The sequence below is a fragment of the Saccostrea echinata genome, unplaced genomic scaffold (genome assembly GCF_033153115.1).
Source record: "Saccostrea echinata isolate AGI-Se365-2 ecotype Australia unplaced genomic scaffold, CSIRO_AGI_Sech_v1 ptg000057l, whole genome shotgun sequence".
Classification (NCBI taxonomy): domain Eukaryota; kingdom Metazoa; phylum Mollusca; class Bivalvia; order Ostreida; family Ostreidae; genus Saccostrea; species Saccostrea echinata.
The window spans coordinates 5573286-5592996 of NW_026889806.1; the positions used below are offsets into that span (position 1 = coordinate 5573286).

At 32.8% G+C, this 19711-nt stretch overlaps 1 protein-coding gene across 5 annotated transcripts in view; it reads right to left on the reverse strand.

The window, feature by feature from the left end:
• Nucleotides 1-14045, reverse strand: part of LOC133174296 (CD109 antigen-like) — a 31215-nt gene extending 17170 nt beyond the window's left edge. For 2 of the 5 annotated variants that reach the window (XM_061309386.1, XM_061309384.1), the window contains exons 1-18: nucleotides 13985-14045; nucleotides 10011-10077; nucleotides 9637-9794; nucleotides 9058-9095; nucleotides 8439-8595; nucleotides 8199-8269; nucleotides 7959-8084; nucleotides 7615-7654; nucleotides 7391-7475; nucleotides 7069-7201; nucleotides 6702-6926; nucleotides 6213-6533; nucleotides 6008-6112; nucleotides 3712-3774; nucleotides 3089-3280; nucleotides 2791-2940; nucleotides 2522-2644; nucleotides 2210-2264 (exon numbers count right to left, since the gene is read on the reverse strand). In XM_061309386.1, coding sequence (XP_061165370.1) covers nucleotides 2210-2264; nucleotides 2522-2644; nucleotides 2791-2940; nucleotides 3089-3280; nucleotides 3712-3774; nucleotides 6008-6112; nucleotides 6213-6533; nucleotides 6702-6926; nucleotides 7069-7201; nucleotides 7391-7475; nucleotides 7615-7654; nucleotides 7959-8084; nucleotides 8199-8269; nucleotides 8439-8595; nucleotides 9058-9095; nucleotides 9637-9794; nucleotides 10011-10075 — 2107 coding nt within the window. In that variant the 5' untranslated portion in view covers nucleotides 10076-10077; nucleotides 13985-14045. Of the gene's footprint in view, nucleotides 1-1183; nucleotides 1383-2209; nucleotides 2265-2521; nucleotides 2645-2790; nucleotides 2941-3088; nucleotides 3281-3711; nucleotides 3775-6007; nucleotides 6113-6212; nucleotides 6534-6701; nucleotides 6927-7068; nucleotides 7202-7390; nucleotides 7476-7614; nucleotides 7655-7958; nucleotides 8085-8198; nucleotides 8270-8438; nucleotides 8596-9057; nucleotides 9096-9636; nucleotides 9795-10010; nucleotides 10078-13984 lie in introns of all 5 variants that reach the window. The other 3 variants (XM_061309382.1, XM_061309383.1, XM_061309385.1) reach the window with 3 other exon arrangements.
• Nucleotides 14046-19711: the final 5666 nt, after the last annotated feature.

Here is a 19711-nt window from a genome sequence, read left to right on the forward strand (position 1 = left end):
CCGTTCCTACGTTAATTCGATATTTCCCATTGAACTCGAAATAAAACACTACAGAGTCTGACACACCTGTTTCATATTTGGATGCTTTACTTGTAAAAGAAGTGATGGCAAACTGATATCTTAGCTTCATGATAAACGTGATTTCAACGTTTCTATCGCCAAAATCCGTTACTTATGTAGCAATATACCATTATCACCTGCAAAAAGAGTTTATGTCTCCCAAATGATTCGATATGCAAGAGCATGTTCTACGTACGAAGAAAGTCTAAAACGAGGCAAGCTACTGAAAAATTAGTTGATGATACAAGGACATCAACAATTCCTTTCAAGTCAATATTTCGCAAATTTTATGGTCGATACAATGGCCTTGCTTGCAAACACATTCTATCATTAGGTCGAATGTTGACTGACCTTTTACATACAAATTGCTAGGCCATTATTTTCACACTGAATTGTCTACGGATTTTCCGCCATGACAAAGAGCACACTGCGGGTGTGGCAGATTGACAGAAGATATTTACTCCCCCATGGCACCTGATCTCATCTCGGTTTTTCAGAGGTCTGTGATGGCTCTGCTCTCATGTTTTGTATATTTTATAGGAACTTTTGAGAAAGTTCAATATTTATCTTCACATTTCAATTGAAAAGAAGAATGTAGTGCATTCTAGGTTTGTAACTGTCTTCTTATAGCATCTTAATCAGAAGTAAATCAGGGATCTCTGATAAACTGTTAGTTAAAAGAACAGTTCTTTTTCATTCAATGTTCAAAATTATTACTATACTATACTTTAATTACTATAATTTAAACAGTTATCCATGGAAAAAATTCATTATTTCTGTCTTAAAAGAAAGTAAGCAGTTTAGTTTTTTAAAAAAAAAATTTTTAGTCGCTAAATTAAAGCAAAGAGTGGTTTTTGTTTTGTTCTTGTCAATGCCCAAACATGAATAACAGCTACATAGAGTCAAACACCATTGCAAGTAATTTCTTTTCCTTCAGTTTCAATTTATTCCTCATTTTACCAGGAAATGCATATCATATGTACCAAATACTTGTTTTAAAAATACCTCAGTTTAACGTTCACTTGTGTACTTAGACTATTATTTCACTATTTAATTTTGCCCGTTTTCTAAATTATCTACACCAAACGACCACCTACACATGCAAGGGAGTGCTATCACCTACCCGGTGCTTGAATTGCTCCAAAGCCACGTTTCTGGGAAAACTTTTCTCACGCGTGGGGGTGACGAAGAAGAAGGGGGTCCAGCTCCAGCAGCAGGAGAAGCCATCGCTCTGTTTTCCATGGCTGCAAATGCGACTGGCTGAGCAGCCATGGCCATTACGGGTCCACCCATTCTACGTAACATCGGCATGGGTTGCAGCCCTTGAATAGATTACGTCATCATGTATTTGCGTGACGACCGACATGGCCTTTGGATACGTGGGACTATACAACGGGATTCTTCATCGGAGAAAGTAGACCACTCTTCATCTAATAATTGCTCTTAAATATTTCTAGTTATGCACTTTTCTTTTTTTCTTCACTGAACTTATTTATTTACTTATCTTTTATTTTTATGTTTAGGTCATCCATGCTTGTGTTATTTTTTAAAAACCATGAATGCTCCGTAATTTTCCCAATTCATTGAATATTTCCCATTACAAGTGTATTATTAAAAATAAATGACCAAAACAAAGCCTTTGTTAATTGTGAACATGCGAAAATGGTCAAGTTGAACCACTATTTTGCTGCTTGAAACATGCTTAAACTATGAAAAATGCAATGTATAAACATTATGTAAAATTGAAAAATAAAAAAAGGAAAAAAACGGCACCAAGAATATGCATCATATGTAAATTATAATTCAAAGCAAGACATGCAAAACCCAAAGCCTTTGCGAGAATGTCCCAGTAGTAAATGCCATGTCGGAATGTCAAACATATAGAATGATGCTGTGACTCGATAACTTTAAACAATTATATTAAAATTTTCCCTAAAATTTTCTGTTACGAATTCAAAACTTTTAAATAAAAATCAAAGAGGAACAGCATCATTGTAATTATTGTAGAAAAAGACAAAATCCTCATTATCTTACAAATTTAAAATTTATAAAATGTGCAAGGAAATAGAATATTAAAGATCAAAATCACAAAAGTTTATTTAAATTGAATAAATTTTAAAAATAGGTGTACGATTAGTATAATACTCACATGGTTCTTCGTAGTTATACACTAAGGCATCTGTAAGAACAACCATTCCATTGTTCTGTAAGGAAATATCATCCACAGTTAAAAAATATTCAGGGAGGGAGGGAGGTAAGAACAACTTGTTTTTACATTGAAATGAAGATAATAATTTCAAACACTTTTAGATACCCACATATCCGTATTCTGTGTCTATTTTTTAAAATTATTTGTAACGTACAATATGATATATTAATCATTCTAAAGCAATGTTATGCTCAATAGTTTTCTGACTGATATTGATTATTAAATAGTAAAAACAAACAAAATAGGACATACTCGGAACACATCGTCAGCATCCTCCCCTCCTGAAGGTCTGGGCCACCAATGCCAGCTTCTAGCAAAGGGTCCCCAGTTACCACCAGAGAAAGCGTTATCATAGCTGTTTAATTCGTCGTTCACCTGCAGCAAAATAAATTAATCACTCATCGATAATTCTAATATCAAAGTTTATTTCGTCGTTATATAAAAAATAGTTCAGCGTTACATATTGCTTTTCAGGAATGGCTCAGAAATGCATTTTGACGACTTCTTATTCCATAATTTACCCTGCTTTCTTTGATGTCGTTGTCACTTCGTAAAATCAGAACACTCTTATCCACCGCCAACAAATGAACCGTGGAATCTGGATCCGCTTTGACGGATACCACAACTTCCTTTCCAGGGCGCGTCTCCTGAACGTCAAAGTCTATGTCTACCTATTTCGAGAAAAAGGACATCATTATTTAAATGTTTTTATTTTGGATCACAGACATGCACACATTCTAGTTTTTAAATGTTTAATTACAGCAGATTCTTACTGATAACCAATGAAACATTATGCGAATATAGTAAAGCACAATCTACCTTGTTTTTGAAGATTCCATCGATATTGAATGTGAGGGCGTCTGTGACAATTTCCCCGTCCTTCCTGACATAATGGACGATAAGCCGGGCTTTTGGTGCCATTTCTGTCGTTATTGGTAAGGTAAATATTTTAACCCCTGAGGATTGCATATCAATTTCACCTGAATCTACCACCTGTCCTTTTGAAACGACCTGAAAGTGCAAGATTTCATCAAAATACTTTTCTTAAACTTCAACAGATTCATCTTCAGCAAGCTACAGAGAAAAATTTTAAAAAGCGTTTTTTAAAATTATTTTTTAAAGCTTTACTGTGATAAGATTGACAGTTTTTCTCTAATTTATTTATTTTCTTCAGGTCAATAATATCAGTTTGAAGGTTTGGAGTAAAATAACTGGTTCAAAGAGATTAGATTTACTTAGGAGAAGCATCAAAATACATTATGAAATTTCTACATTTCCTTGGTCTCTTCATCCCAGAAAGACAACAAATGTTAACCCCGCAAAAAATAAGTAATTTCATGGTACTATTCAATTAAAGCAGTGTTTATTTTTTTTTTCGAATATGTGATATTTGAAATGGCTCACAATTCAAAGGAAAAAAAGAAAAACGATAAAAATCCCACCTGATAGTAAACTTTGGGAGTACGCTCAGTAGTCTTGATTTCAAACCTTGAAACAGATCCAGTCTGAAAAACGAAAAGAAATGTTCATTATGAAATATTTCGTAAATTTTGCCTGGTTCATCAGAGTACAGATCGAGACCTTTAGATAGAGACTGCACTTCTTTTTATCAACAATATTTTCAAGTTGTACATAAACCCAAAAGAACAAATATCTGAGTTGCACCATGTGCCACCTTTTGTCTGAAAATTTGGTTGACACCCTCATAATTATAAAATAAATGATCACAAAATGGAAAATCCAGTTATACATTCACTCCTTCTCAACCTTTTCATATAAGAAGCACACCTAAATTAAAATTCAGTAACATTTCCAAGAGGAAACAAATACGATTTTGCCCGAAACATTCATTGACGAATTATCTTTCTACAAAAGAAATACATATACGAGTGCTGCTTTCGATTGAAATTGAAAAAAGCCTGTATATGTTGCTTTGTACACCATGTTACATACATATCACAAAAATGTATTGAAATTTTTCCTTAGTATACTAAATATATGATATTTTAAAAAAAACGCAGTACCTGCATTGATAGCAAAGTTTTTCATGTCATATGCGCGCAAAACGTACATCAACAGAATGCCTCAAATGGAATCAAATGTACTTCAGTGGATAATAACAAGAGGTCCATGGGCCACATCGCTCACCTGAGTAACTTTGGCCATGCTGTTCTTTACCAGATTTTCCCCCTTTTAATATACCTATTGTGGCCCCGCCCTACCCCCGGGGGTCATGATTTGAACAATTTAGAATCACTGCCTCAGGATGCTTCCAAATATGTCTCAGCTTTATTGGTCCAGTGGTTCTTGAAAAGAAGATTTTTAAAGATTTTTCCAATATATTTCAATGTAAAACTTGGATTCCCTATTGTGTCCCGCCCTACCCCTGGGGGTCAAGATTTGAACAATTTATAATCTACACTACCCCAGGATGCTTCCATATAAGTTTCAGCTTTTCTGGTCCAGTGGTTCTTCAGAAGAAGATTTTTAAAGATTTTTCTTATGTATTTCAATGTAAAACTTGGATTCCCTATTATGGCCCCGCCCTACCCGCGGGGGTCATGATTTAAACAAATTATAATCTACACTACCCCAGGATGCTTCCATATAAGTATCAGCTTTTCTGGTCCAGTGGTTCTTCAGAAGAAGATTTGTAAAGATTTTTCTTATATATTTCAATGTAAAACTTGGATTCCCTACTGTGGCCCCGCCCTATCCCAGGGGGTCATGATTTGAACAGTTTATAATCTACACTAACCCAGGATTCCTGAGAAGAAGATTTTTAAAGATTTTTCCTATATATTTCAATGTAAAACTTGGATTCCCTATTGTGGCCCCGCCCTACCCCCGGGGGTCATGATTTGAACAATTTAGAATCTACACTTCCCCAGGATGCTTCCACATAAGTTTCAGTATTTCTGGCCCAGTTGTTCTTGAGAAGAAGATTTTTTAAGATTTTTCCTATATATTTCAATGTAAAACTTGGATTCCCTATTGTGGCCCCGCCCTAGCCCCAGGGGTCATGATTTGAAAAATTTAGATTTTATACAACCCCAGGATGCTTCAATATAAGTATCAGCTTTTCTGGCCCAGTGGTTCTTGAGAAGAAGATTTTTTAAGATTTTTCCAATATATTTCAATGTAAAACTTGGATTCCCTATTGTGGCCCCGCCCTACCCCCAGGGGTCATGATTTGAACAATTTAGAATCTACACTAGCCCAGGATGCTTCCATATAAGTTTCAGTATTTCTGGCCCAGTGGTTCTTGAGAAGAATTTTTTTAAAGATTTTTCCTATATATTTCAATGTAAAACTTGGATTCCCTATTGTAGCCCCGCCCTACCCCCGGGGGTCATGATTTTTACAAATATTAAGAATCTACACTATCCCAGGATGCTTCCACATAAGTTTCAGCTTTTCTGGCCCAGTGGTTCTTGAGAAGAAGATTTTTTAATGACCCCACCCTATTTTTGTCTTTTCTTTATTATCTCCCCTTGTAAGAGGACTTGGCCCTTTATTTTAACAATTTACACTCCCCTTAACCCAAGGATACTTTGTACCAAGTTTGGTTAAAATTGGCCCAGTGGTTCTTGAGAAGAAGTTGAAAATGTGTCAAGTTTACAGACGGACGGACAGACGGACGGACAACGGGTGATCAGAAAAGCTCACTTGAGCTTTCAGCTCAGGTGAGCTAAAAAGTAGAGAGAGAGAGAGAGAGAGAGAGAGAGAGAGATTTACCTTTGGTTTGACATCTGGATTAAGTAGTGACACCTGCATGAAGCTATTACTGGGTGATTTACTTGGATTGAGACTGAGGTAAGAAGAGCCCTTTTCATATACTGCCTACAAGTAGTAAACGGAAAAATTAGGTTAATAAATTTGTATCAACTTTAATCTAAAAACGGATGAGATTTTTATGTTTACTCAGACACCATTCACTTACCTCCACCGATGCACGTTTGACATTCTCTGGTATTGTCATTTCATATTTAAACACTCCATCGGCATCAACATCAAGGAAGACAGGTTCCAGCCTTTCGTCTTTGGACACTGGTTGCCAGAAACGTCCTCTGATGGGGGAGATCATTGGTTCGTCTACTGGTAAGCGGCCGGGCCTCATTCCTGGTTCTAATGGTGGCATTTCTGTAGTTGTGGTGGTGGAGGTCGTGGTCGAAGGGAGAGGGAGGGTGTGGGTCACGGTCAGTTTGACCCTAGAGGCCGTTGGGAGGGAAATTGGTGAATCGTCCTGACGTGTTACTCTTCCCTATTCAAGAATGGAACGAAATACATCATAAAACACATCAGTATGATGACATGAACAACTTGAGCACATTAAACTTAGTTATTGGAAGCCAAGTGTAGAATAGAAGTTTCATACATATATACAGATATGATCTGCGTTTCTATTCATTCATGTTTTTAATTAACCTACCAAGACTGTGTATTGAAGACCAGGTTTGAACGTCTTTGGTAGAGATTCGAGGAATTCCACTTTGTTTTCAAACGGATAGAATCTGACAGTGCCGGAAGCGTTCTGTCTAAGCCCAGTTATAGCCTCTGTTACATTCACTTCAAATAACAACTCACTGTAGTCCAGCCATTTATCAAGACTCTTAAGCTTTGAATTCTCTACGTCAAACTTATATTCACCATTTATCTGTAGAAATGAAAAATATAGACATCGAAATATAACTTACAGGATGTATAAAGGATTTACGAAATGGTTTTGATTTTTTAATTACATTATCATGCTTTACGTAAGAGTATATGTAAGAGTTTTGTTATGGATATAAATTTACCGGTGCAGTATGAGAAATCTCGTTCACAAGACCCTGTTTCTTCCTGTTTTCGATAGACCACGGACTGGTGCTGAGGTAAGGAGGTCGGATTCGTATGTCAACTATTCCTTTCACTGGCTTACCAAATGTGTATCTGTAATGTAAAAACGAAAAATATCACCCCTTTCCTGTTATGATGAAATAAACTTTAATATATTATGATGCTTAGGAAATTATTTACTATTATTTAAACCTAGATCTTGTTGAAATAAAATTGTTCAAAATCTGTATTGAATATACAATGTCCTAGGTTACCCTGTCCCGCTCCGCTAAGTACACTTACTTGGATATGACTTTAATGCCAGTTAAGTTTCTGTTGCTAAGTCCGAATGGAGGAAGGTCCAGGGTTACATCAAACTTTGGCAATACTAAAATTGAAATCATTCAATGTAATTGACTGTTATAAAATCGGCATATAAGGGTTCTTGATCAATAACCTTGGATGACATAACATTGAAAACTAAACTTGACAAAGCATGTATAGCAATGGTCAGAAAAATACTTTACCATATTCATCTACAGTCACTGTCTTCGTATGGGCTTCATTCTGAAGTGAAAGAAAATAATGTCAAAATATTTCTATCATACAAATAAGAAGGCCTAAAGTTTAAAGGTAAAAATGCAACAAATGAATTATTCATAAATAATTCTATACCGTTTACAGATTTATTAATAATACATCCTTATTTTGTAGCAATTTTCTTTAACTTAAAGTTCTATTTTGTATTTGTTTTAAATTAATTGTACAGTTAAAGTTAAAAAAGTTATTTAAGATAAAATAACATTAAATAGAAGAAGAAGCCAAAAAATAAAACAAAGGAAAAATGGATAAACTTGGAAATCACCCTTACCCCTTGTACAGCCTTTATCTTCCATTCTCCGAGTACGGGATGGTCCGACATGACTAAACTGTCTGTAAACACACCATTATCAGGAACTTTATTCTTCCACTGGGCGATTTTATTTCCAAGAGGGTCCTTGAAAAATAAGAAAAATGATTCCATAGATCCATAATGTTCTTTTCTCTTATTCAAAATTTCGATTTAAACACTAATGTAATAAAGGCATAAAGGTCAGAACAAGCTACCTACATATATTTCAACATCGATGTTCTGATTTACAATGGATAAGTCTGGGTATATTCCGAAGACACGGAAATGTACTGAAAAACGAAACGAGACAGAAAGTAAACACATAAGGAGAGCTCAAGTTTTATCATAGATGTGATTTTCAACGTGCATACAATTCGATAAAACACAAAAACAGATATGAAATAGCTTTCATAATTGGTTCTGTTGTGAGAAGAACTTTGGGAATAATGAAATGCTCACTTGTTTGTCCAGGTTTGTAGATGGCTTTGTCAGTTTGGATCATTACGGAGGAGTATTTAGGATTGAATTCTACTTTTGTGTAATTACTGAAGTTAACGCCTCCCTCTCCTTGAATACTTATGGCGTACTCTTCCCCAGGGCTTAAAGTGGAGGGCATCTGTTCATTATGAAAAATCACATTTGAGAAATTAAAATTTCAATTGACTTATTTAACGTTACGTTAAATGTTTCTTAAACGGGAAAATATTGTTTTAGTCTGGAGCAATATAAGAAATTTGGCATATAATTTTAGAGAAATAAAAAAAAGGGAGGATCAACATCTAGTTATTTCATCGAAAAACCTAAACCAACTGTCAGCAAAGAATATTTTATAAAAGGTTACCAAGCTAAATATATATATATATATATATATATATATATATATATATATATATATATATATATATATATATATATATGTTCAATGTATAAAGCTTTTGAAAATAAACAACAATGATCTTTAATATGTTTCATTTTCAATAACTTTATGATATTTATGTTTTATGTATGAATTCTTGATTTTTCTGAAATGTACAGCTGGTAATGTATTCTATATCATGCAGAGAAAAACTAAACTTACCATTAAAGGAATTGTAAGCATTGTTGGATTTGCAGGATCTAAAAGAAAAAAGAGAAAGGAGTCATTTATGATAAATGTTACAAATTCTGATATGTTTATGTAATAAACCTGTAAAACATGGATTTAGTTTGCTCTATGTTTCTGATATGTTTTTATCATAAACATGCAAAGCATATTTTGTTTGCTCTATATTTCTGATATATTTTGCAATAAACATGTACAACATGTATGTAGTTTGCTCTATGTTTCTTATATGTTTTGTAATAAACAGGAAAAATATATATTTAGTTTGCTCTATGTTTCGTCGAAGAATTCTTTGGTTTATCTTGATTCCTCAATGAATTTTAAATGTACAGGTATTTATAACAATAAACAGAATTCTGAAGAGAAAACGATGTAAGGTTTTTAAGAAAATTTAAGAAGTCAATATTATCCATAAACCTGATACAATGAAAATGCTTTCTATACAAGTTAAATATTTGTAACACTGAAATGGATGTAAATTTATCGAATTCAAACAACTGGTAGTAAATCAAGTATTTCCGAATTAACGTAAAGCGTGCTTATTCTGATAGTTACCTGTGGTCCTCATTTCGGAGACGACAGTACTATTATTACTGTCCAGCAGACTGACCACTACCGTCGTCCCCGGGGCACGGGATGCATTCAGAAGCTGGACTTTCACATTTGTTTCCAGGTTAGGACGAATGGTTTTTGGGAACATAACAATGTAGGAGCTGAAAGATACGATATTTTTAGACAGAGCATCTGAATGGGATACATAGAGAGGATAAACCACTTAAGTTAAAAATGTGTTTTAATCTGTTTTTCATCGAATTTGATATAATAAAATGTATTCAACCCGAAAAAATGTAGAGTTTTTCTTCAATTGGTAGATTTAAAATTCAAGTAATGTAAAAATCTTTATTAGATGAAAATATGGCGGTTCTTACTTCTTGGCAAGAGAACATGATATCACAGACAATAGGATGAACAGGAAAACTTGTCTTCCTTCCATATCTGTAAAAAATAAAACAAATGACAATAAAGCAGAGTTATTGGACATAAGGGCACAGAATATGACAACTAGACAAACAGAACTTAGATTTTGTACACATTTGAAAAACTGTTCATTTCCTTATATCCCAATGAAATCGAAATAAAAGACACCAGAGAGTCTAAAACAACTTCATATTTTGATATTTTACCAAAGATATTGTTGACAAACTGACAACTAAACCTCATGATTAACTTTTTTTTATCGTCAACTTTCCGTAATTATGTAGCAATATACCATTATCATTTAAATATGGAGCTTATGTCTCACAGTAGTTTCAGCACGCAATGCAACGCTCTCCATACGAATAATTTCTAAACAAGGCAGGCTACTGACAAACAAGTTGATTATAAAAGAGTATCTACAATCATTTAAAGTCTAAGTTTCGCAATTTCTTTGGTCGATACAATTGATCATATTTGCAAATACAATTTTGTTGTTAGGTCGAATGTTGACTTGCATGTACGTATTTCATACAAAATGTTAGGCCATTATTTTTGAAGAGCACCTGGCGAGTGTTTCCGGTTGACTGGGGATGCTTACTCCTCCATGGCACCTGATCCCACCTCTGATATTTTTAGAGGTCCGTGTTTTCTCTGCTCATAATTTGCATATTGTTTTAAATAGACTTTTCAGCATGATATTACTGTTCGTAATCTTCATATTCCATTCCAAACATTTTGTAGAAATGTTCATTAATCCTCATTTGTATACAATTTGCACTAATTATGGTTCGATATATTTTTGCATATACGTGTACTAAAATACATTGTCATATATTTTTAAATCATTTTTGCGCTAATAAACAACACAATGAATCTTTGAGCATATTATCGCAGAACGAGATACGTTTTCTACATTTTTACACAGCACTATTTCTGTGTTAAAGAATTTTACGTACAAGCTGTTTCTTAATAGCACAACCAAACATTAATTAATTAACAGAGGTCAAAAGTTTAGGCCGTAGACGCCTTTTGGGTGAAATGATATAGTGAAAGGTGTAGAATTAATGAATATATATCTATTCGTTTGACGGCCAAACCTGTACATAGCGCTCTATTCAGAATTAACTGTTGTGTCAAGAATGGGCGAATATGTTAATGTATCCGAAGTGTTTTCACATTTTTTTTTTATCATCTTAAGGGCTCAATGTTCGCACTCCTTTTTAACGTTTGGTTTAAAAAAAACAAACATTATTTCATTGATATATTACTGAATTATTTAAACAAATGGAATACGTCACTTATTGGCCAAATTATAAAATGCTTTAGATAGAAAACCCCATAGAAAACTCCATTATAAATTAACGAATGTCATATTCTATCGCACTTAGAGTGCTTATTTGTTCGTTAAGTTTGTTTCTTCAAAACATGATAAACGTATTACTTTTTTTTCAATTTTACGAATCTGCTGGTGAAAGAGTTAGAAAATTTGCATAAATGATGGAAATGACGGTGTTGTAATCGTGAGTGTAGAAATTATCATATCTGAGTAATCTCTTACAAAATATACTAAATCGTAACATGTGTATCTGTGTTAATTATTTAAAAAAAATTATTTCAGGTTTACCTCATCAATTAGTTATTTTTCACAAAATATTTCAAAAGTGTAATGAATTTTTTGTTTATGAATAGTTCAATTAAAAACCTTGGCATTCTTGTTTTAGCATAGAACTGGATTCGTATAAAGTCGTGGGGGGGGGGGGGGGTCACTGTATCAGTGATAACGGTGATAAATCTAATCATACCTATCAAATCCCTTCAATTATTAAACATTGACAGCATTTTCCTTTTAATTTTATACAGTTGAAAACCGAGGAAATATAAATACGAATGCTGATTACAGTTATTTATGAAAGAGCGTTTTATCGATATAAACAAGTAAATTCTATGAACATGTTTTAGAAAGAAAATATTTTATCGAAGTTTACATGCTGTTGAACAATTAATTTGTGTAAGCCGCAGAATAAAATTATGCAAATTAGATTTTGAACTTTATGAATGTATTTGTAAGCATTGGAGAGTTTGTTTGGTAGGACTTAAGGTTATTAAGAACAAAGGAAAAGGTGACAAAATAACAGAACATTTCTGACGCCTTTTATCATGTGTAAAATATTAAAAATAAGTTATTCAGACATAGGTAAAATACAGTAATGATAATTAATTAGTCATGCCAACTCATACTTATGTTTGTCAGGTGTGCAAAGTACAAATCCCGGTGTGACTTAGCATTAAAATTCTACCAAAGTATTGGGATGGGTTGAGGTTGTGTTGCTACGAATGTCACTAATACAATGGAAGACTTTGGATACATATAGAATATGTTTTACTTTAGCTCTGCAATATGATTTTTTAAATGATGATTTTGTTTTGCTAAATATTTGTACGCATTCTACTTTTGAAGAAAAATAAATACATTCATGATAGATTCTCTCTGAAACAATGAAAGTTTTCATCAATATTATAACATTTTCTTTTCCTATGTAAATATGTATAAAAGCTAGGAGCTATGTCGAACCTTATATTAATTTTGTATACCTATGCAAGTTAAATGTTTGGGTGGCTAACAATTGAAGAACATAAAGTGAAAATTATGGCCTAAGTATGAAGGGAATCATGCACTTGTTATTTTTTTGATGAGAGAAAAACTAAACAAAATACTAGTGATATCCTAAATTATTAAAAGAAGAAACTACAGATATAAAGTCTAGACAGAAAGTTTATACTGTGAGCATAATACGCCATTTTATTGGCATTTAGTATTTAGTGCATTCTCGGAGACGCTCGTCCAGTTTAGGTTTTAACGTTTCCATCTCGGATTCCTATATTTTTCTTCCAAATATCATCAAGCTTTATATAAAACAGATTAATAAATCTCGACAGAGGGGTTAAAATATATTATTTTATAATAAATGATATTGATAATAATATAATTAATTATTTCAGATAAAGATTTTGAAGATTTCAGCTAAGTTGTGATAAAACAAAGGTGTTACATAAGCATTTAAATTATTGCTTTATTACAAGCTTTTTCTTGAGTCCATTTTTTGTATGTCAGAAAATCGATTACGCACAACTTATGAATTAAATGTTAACATTATACACTCTTTGAAACGTGTCGTTAAGATTTAGAATTACTATCAAGATGTTCAATTGAAATCGAGACACCAGCTAGAATGTTGCTATCGTACTTAAAACTAACGACTCACATTCTATGACGCTATATTTTGCTATTGTGTACAAATATGTTCATTGTTTCGTAATCTTTCGACATTCTTATTTTTAATGGGTTCATACATCATGTTTGCTTGTAAATCTTCACTTGATGAATTAGGTCTGCTAATTACCGCGGGCGTGTGTGATTATTTACTCCTGTACAAGATGTCACCCGTCTGCACATCCCTCTCAAACATAATGACCCACCTAGAAAACCCTGTCCTTGATTGTCCACTAACAAGTGTTTTATAGAGACGGGACACCGTCCATCTCTTTTATCATCGTGTTACACTAAACAGTCAAGGGATTAGCGAATAATTAACAAGTAATCTTTTGCAAAACGTTCAAGTTGACTTCTTAAAACATTTAAACAAAATTACGGTTAGTATAATATTTTTTGCAATAATAGCGATTATCACTTTGATTTATTTTTTTTATATTAAATGCATGTATTATTCCATTTTTTCCCTTTTCCGTCCATATTGAGTAATGAAATGCAATCTCTATTTGAATTTGTCATTAACATTCTCTACAATTTTTTTCTTATCTAAAAAGTAAAATGCAAATATTGTGCAAATATGAATTATAAGTTCATGAATTCTGGTCATACATGCAGCAGAAATTCAAATCGATAAAATAATTTCTAAGCACTTACCTACCTATATGAGACGATATCCACTATACTATAACATAAAACAATTTCAAACAATGATTCTAAATTCAACTCGTATGTATCCTTTACTATTGCATATTTGTGCTATATTGCAATGATAAAATTTCTGTCTCACTTAAAACAGAAAACAAGTATATATACCGTTAGCAATGGGTCAGGTTTATCTCGACACACCTGGCTGATTTTGTTGATTAATAGTCAAAGCTCTTCATCATACGTCACGTCGTCACGCTCTTCCAGAAGGGTCTTCCCATGAGTTGTAATCAGGCCCTTCATTGGCTGATTTTCCACGCTACGTCATTTTAAGCTGCACACTGTTTACATGGAGGTTGTAAACAAAACGCAGAATTTCTAGAGGTGTGCAGATGATCTCGTTAATGTTATCACGGATTATGAAAATCGCAACCAATACACGTGTAAAAAAAATCTTCACACATTCATCCACATAAATTTCACAGTGTGGAATCCACGATAAGTTCCAAACCTTAATATATGCTGTCGAAGTCAGATATTGATATCTAAAAATCTGTTGCAATAGAAAATATAGCTGAAGGAATATAAAAAAGGAGAAGTTATTTATATTAAGTCAATAGGTCAAGAATGAGTTTTGGGAAATATAGTTATTTGTTTTTCTTTCGGACACTTGAACATCATTTTCGCATGTTTATGTGAAGATGAAAATAAAAGTAACAAATTATGATATAGATGTAGAATTAAAAGGCATTAGTTAATTGACCAATAAAAATTTCTTTTTTTAAATTATAATATGGAGGAAAAAACCCCATGTATATATATTTGCAAAACCCAGCTACATGTTTGTTTGTCATTCTTATCATGTTTTGTTAACAATTCCAGAACTTCAGCTGGATTTTCTCCGTTTTTTATTCTGTACAAGATCTACGGGAAATCCCCTTGCACGTGTCCCACATAATCTGTTTGTAAACAGCCTCTGTAGCAGCATAGAATGTTTGACCTTGGTTGGTATAAATCGCCCATAAGCTTCCAATTTGTTTCCCTTTTTTTTTTTTTTTTAAATAAATGACACTCCCTATAACTTGTGCGTAAAATATCTCTTTCTTAAATTTTTGTTTTCACGGCTATTCTCGAATTATCTTTAAATTCGATTGAAATTGAATGTTTTTTTTTTTTTTTGATAATTTCAAATTAAAGATATATTACATGTATATGTCTATGTTTTGATATTTTTCAAATCAAGTTTCAAATACGAGGTTCTTGTCAAACTTCGTTTTTGATTTATTACCGTTAAAATATACTACATTTCACGTGAAAAAAAAAAATCACAATTTAAGTGTTTTTCTAAGAAATACTATAAGAATAAGAGATTCCGAGATTAGAACTTGCAGGCAAAGATCGTGGATAAAATCTGTCAATTTGGTAATAAGTTACGTTACGTTTGCCATCCTAGAATTTAATGGAATGAAAAAGTAGAAAAAATGATGCCAAATCATTATATAAAAAGAATGATAATCAGAAAAATTTGAACAAAATCTTAAATATTGATGACTTTAGAAGGGTTTAGCGTAAATATCCTACTCATTCTGAAAAAGCATTAATTGAAAGTGTTTATTGACAAAATATAGCGAGCCAAGGATCACCATAGAAGAAAGAGAGAGGGGAAAGAGAGGGGGGCAATAGGCCCTCACAGCTATAAATCCTTATAGCAAAATAAATAAATAAATAAATAAATAAGAAAAATGAATTTAATATAAAAAATAAAAAAAAATCTAAGTAAAATACAAAATAAAATCAAATAAAAATTAAAAATTAAAAAAAAAAAGATAAATAAAATTGAATGGTTAAATGAATAAATAGGAACAAAAAATTAAAATCTTATGCTTTAGAAAAAGAATGAAAGATCTATAGAAAACAACGTACTGCACAGATTTTGAATGAATCTATTATTATACGTGTACAGAATTATAGAGAATGTAGGCTTCAACTTGTCTGGATTTTTAAAAGTGGTGTTGTAGCCGATTATTATCATTAATGAATATTGGATGAAGTAAAATGACTCAAAAGGCTACTAATATGACCAATATTCATTTTGCTTTTTAACTTGGGGGTTTGGGTTGGTTGGGGGTTATACATTATTTTTGTGCAACAATTATTTTAAATGATAAAAGTCCAACAACACTCTACTTATCCCGCTGGTAAAGAGCGAATCGAGAAAATACTGGTTTCGGACACCTGCTATAAGCTATTTTTTTTGTTTGAAATTACAGAATAAAAATCGGTTTTTATGAAGCAAATTAACCAGTAACAACCAAGTTAAGAAATTCTTAATTTTCGGGGGGGGGGGGGGGGGGGGGTGACGTTGGGTGGATGTTATTTCCGTTGTTTCTGTGGTATGAAGTGCATGATCCGTGAATTCATTCACAAAACGTTTTAATATTTTAAACCACAGTGTAATGTTCATGTCTTCAAATAGGAACTAATATTATTTCCTCAAAGACGACAATTTGACCCAGCGAAAATAACTGATTTTACAGTATGTCACTAGTACTATACCATTCTTTGAAAACACATGTCAAAAGTAGCAATTACCACCGGTGTTGTACAGTAGGATTTCCCTCATAGCCAGCTTTCCCCTCGAAATCTGTACTATAGAGTAAGATTTTCCCCCGAGGCGAAATCTCACACTAGAGCCAGATTTCCCCTCTTTCTTTCTCAGAGTAGGATTTCCCCTCTTTTATCAATGCTTAATTCATATCGACAATATCTCGGCTGAAAGTGTATATGAAAGTCAACTGATTTTTTAATGGAAATATGAGTATTTTCTACTCATGAATAGTCGAATTTAGTATGAAATCTTAAAATATATGGTTCAAGTCATTGAGTCTCAACCCAAAACTTAAACTCATAGGAAATTGTAAAAGTAGTTCCTCAAAAATCGTAAGAATCGATGTCTGAACACATCTGTCGGAGCAGCGGTACCTGTTTGCTCACGAATTCTAAAATGTATAACAGGCCACCTTTAGTGATTGATATTTTAATGTGCTTTATCTATGAATCGATCATTTTTACAAATTCTTCATTTATTTTATTGTAGGTTCCACATACCATTTTGTGAACATTTCAATCGAATAGTTCTTCGATGGAAAAAACAAAACAAAACAAAACCAAAAGCAAAATAATACAAGAAACACCTTCTTCTGGCCGAAAGATAATCTGTCCCCTCGAAGCCTGCGGAGTAATATAGAATTTAAAAGCAGAGAGCATATACTCTCTTAAAGATTTGCAAAATTTCAAACTTTTAGAAATAAATGACCCATTTTTAGTTCCATGGCAACGGCAGCTATTCTTGATATTTAAACACCAGAATCTTGTAGAGACACTTACACATCAACATTATGTACATGTGGTCTAAAATACAATTGGAGAAAAAATCCATTTAAAAAACCATTTTTGTTTCTTTGGATACATGTACAGTTAAAAATTTGTCCAACCGATTAAATTGTTCCATTTTTTTTTGTTTTGAAAAACCAGTTTGACCAGATGAAAAGAATAAGATTTTGTTGTTTGGTTGGACAGTTACTGAAAAAAAATGAGATCTAAAATTTTCAAATCGTATTATCCTTTCAGACATATTTTATTTATTTTATCAAATAAATTCTGCAATATGACTACTTTAAGTAGTCATATTGCAGAATTTATTTGATGAAATAAAATATGTCAGAAAGGATAGTATGTTTCAATGGAACTGGTCGCCATTTCGAAGAACGGATACTTGTAACAGTATGTTGCCCCCTCCTACATAAATACAACCACGGTATTTTATTGGGAAGAGTTAACATACATAAGGCACGTGTAACTAAAGTAGTTATTGGTTTGCTCTTCATATGTGTTCAACTAACAAGCATTTCTAATGGATTAAAAACATTACAAACATTAATGTTAATACCTCTTAATAAAAAATACATGTACTTCCATGTCGGAATGTTTAATTGACATATGCTACTGAGAAAACCCAATAGTAGCGAGTGTCCCAAACCTATATTTTCTCGATTCGCAGTTTACAGCTGTGCCAAATACAGAATCTCAAAGGGGGGATCCCTTGTAGGAAACCAACACGGGATATCTTTTTCATTTTGAACTAAAATTATGGTAATTGTAACTGTCTATTCGTCTCTATGCTGTGTATTTATACAGTTAAAATTTCTATGTTTTATACTATTATTATATGTTTATATATCTATGGTAATTAATAATTATTTTAGGCCATCTTTAAAAATTTGTTTGGTTGCCCTCTCCCGACCGACTGGTTGTAAAATGGCCCGACTCAAAACCTTTTAACCTCCAGGAAACAATTATTTTGTTATGCATTCCAGAAAATAATACCTTGAAAATTCAGCATTGATTTGAACATTTTCTGTGAAAAAAATTTTCTCACCTACCTACCGACCCAAATTTTTCATCCAGGGGTCGGGAGAGGACAAATAAACATTATTTTAAAGTTGGCTACAGTTTTCATGTTTCTATAAAATTTGATCTTTTTTGCATTATTATTCTTAACATGCACACAGGATTCTATTTATTATTAAGCTTCAAGCTTAATATTAAGCTTTATTAAGCCCCACCCCCAACCAATTGTTTCTATGTGGTATTCAGAATAGATAGTTTTTATAATTATGTGAGAAATAACAATATTGTTCTCACAAAAGAAAATCCGATTTGCTGTCACATTGATAACTTTCCCCTGTTGAGGTCTCAAGATAAAAAAAAAATTCGATGTATATATCATATAGACTCACGACTCATTCTTTTATTTTTCCTAAAACAGTCATAAAATACATGTATGCGTGCATTTGTAGTGAATTGTTGTATAAATCACGATTTAAAATTAATTACAGGATTTGGTGTGGAATGTTTGTATGTTGTGTGAAGAACCTGACAAAAGTACACGCAAGATAAATGGTTTCGAAGATGGAAGGCTTGTTCAATCAAACAGCATAATAATTAACGTTCATGTTTTCCTATGTTGTAAACGAGAAGGGGGTTTTATTTTGGAAATGCTGAGCATTCTTTTACCTCCCGTCTAATTCTACTGGGGAAAAAAACCTTGGAGTAAATTAAGTTCTGTGTTTTTGAACCAGTAAATTTAGTCTTTACTTCAAAGTAGGGTAGATGTCCATCGTAAAGAAGACATTTCTGAAGTTACACAATCAGTGATGCTTTTGTCGAGTACTAAGTATGAAAATACTTTTAATCAATACATGTCTGAATATACTGTTAAAGTCCTTATTTTAACTGTAGCGCCTTTTGTGAAGCTTCTTGTCCACTAATTCATGTACACGCAAATACATGAATAAAACTGTTACATGTCGTTTGCGCTAATCAGTTGAAGAGTACGATTGTACTAAATTTTGAGTGCGCTAATTTATATATGTTCAGTATACGATAGTATGGCTGTTAAATGGATATTTTCTTTAACTATGTTTTGTTTTAACAATCGTCGTACATTGCCTATATAGATTTTTAGATAAACTATTGCTAAATATTTAAGTCCGTCGTCTTGCGTTGTCCGTCGTGCGTTATCATTTGAACATTTTCATTTTCTTCTCCCGAACTGCTGAACCTAATTCAACCAATTCAGGTACATAGTATCTATGCTAAAGAGGAAACAAATTATGAATTTCATGGTATTTGTTCCCCTGGGACTTGAGTGATAGGGCCTAAACCATCAAAATT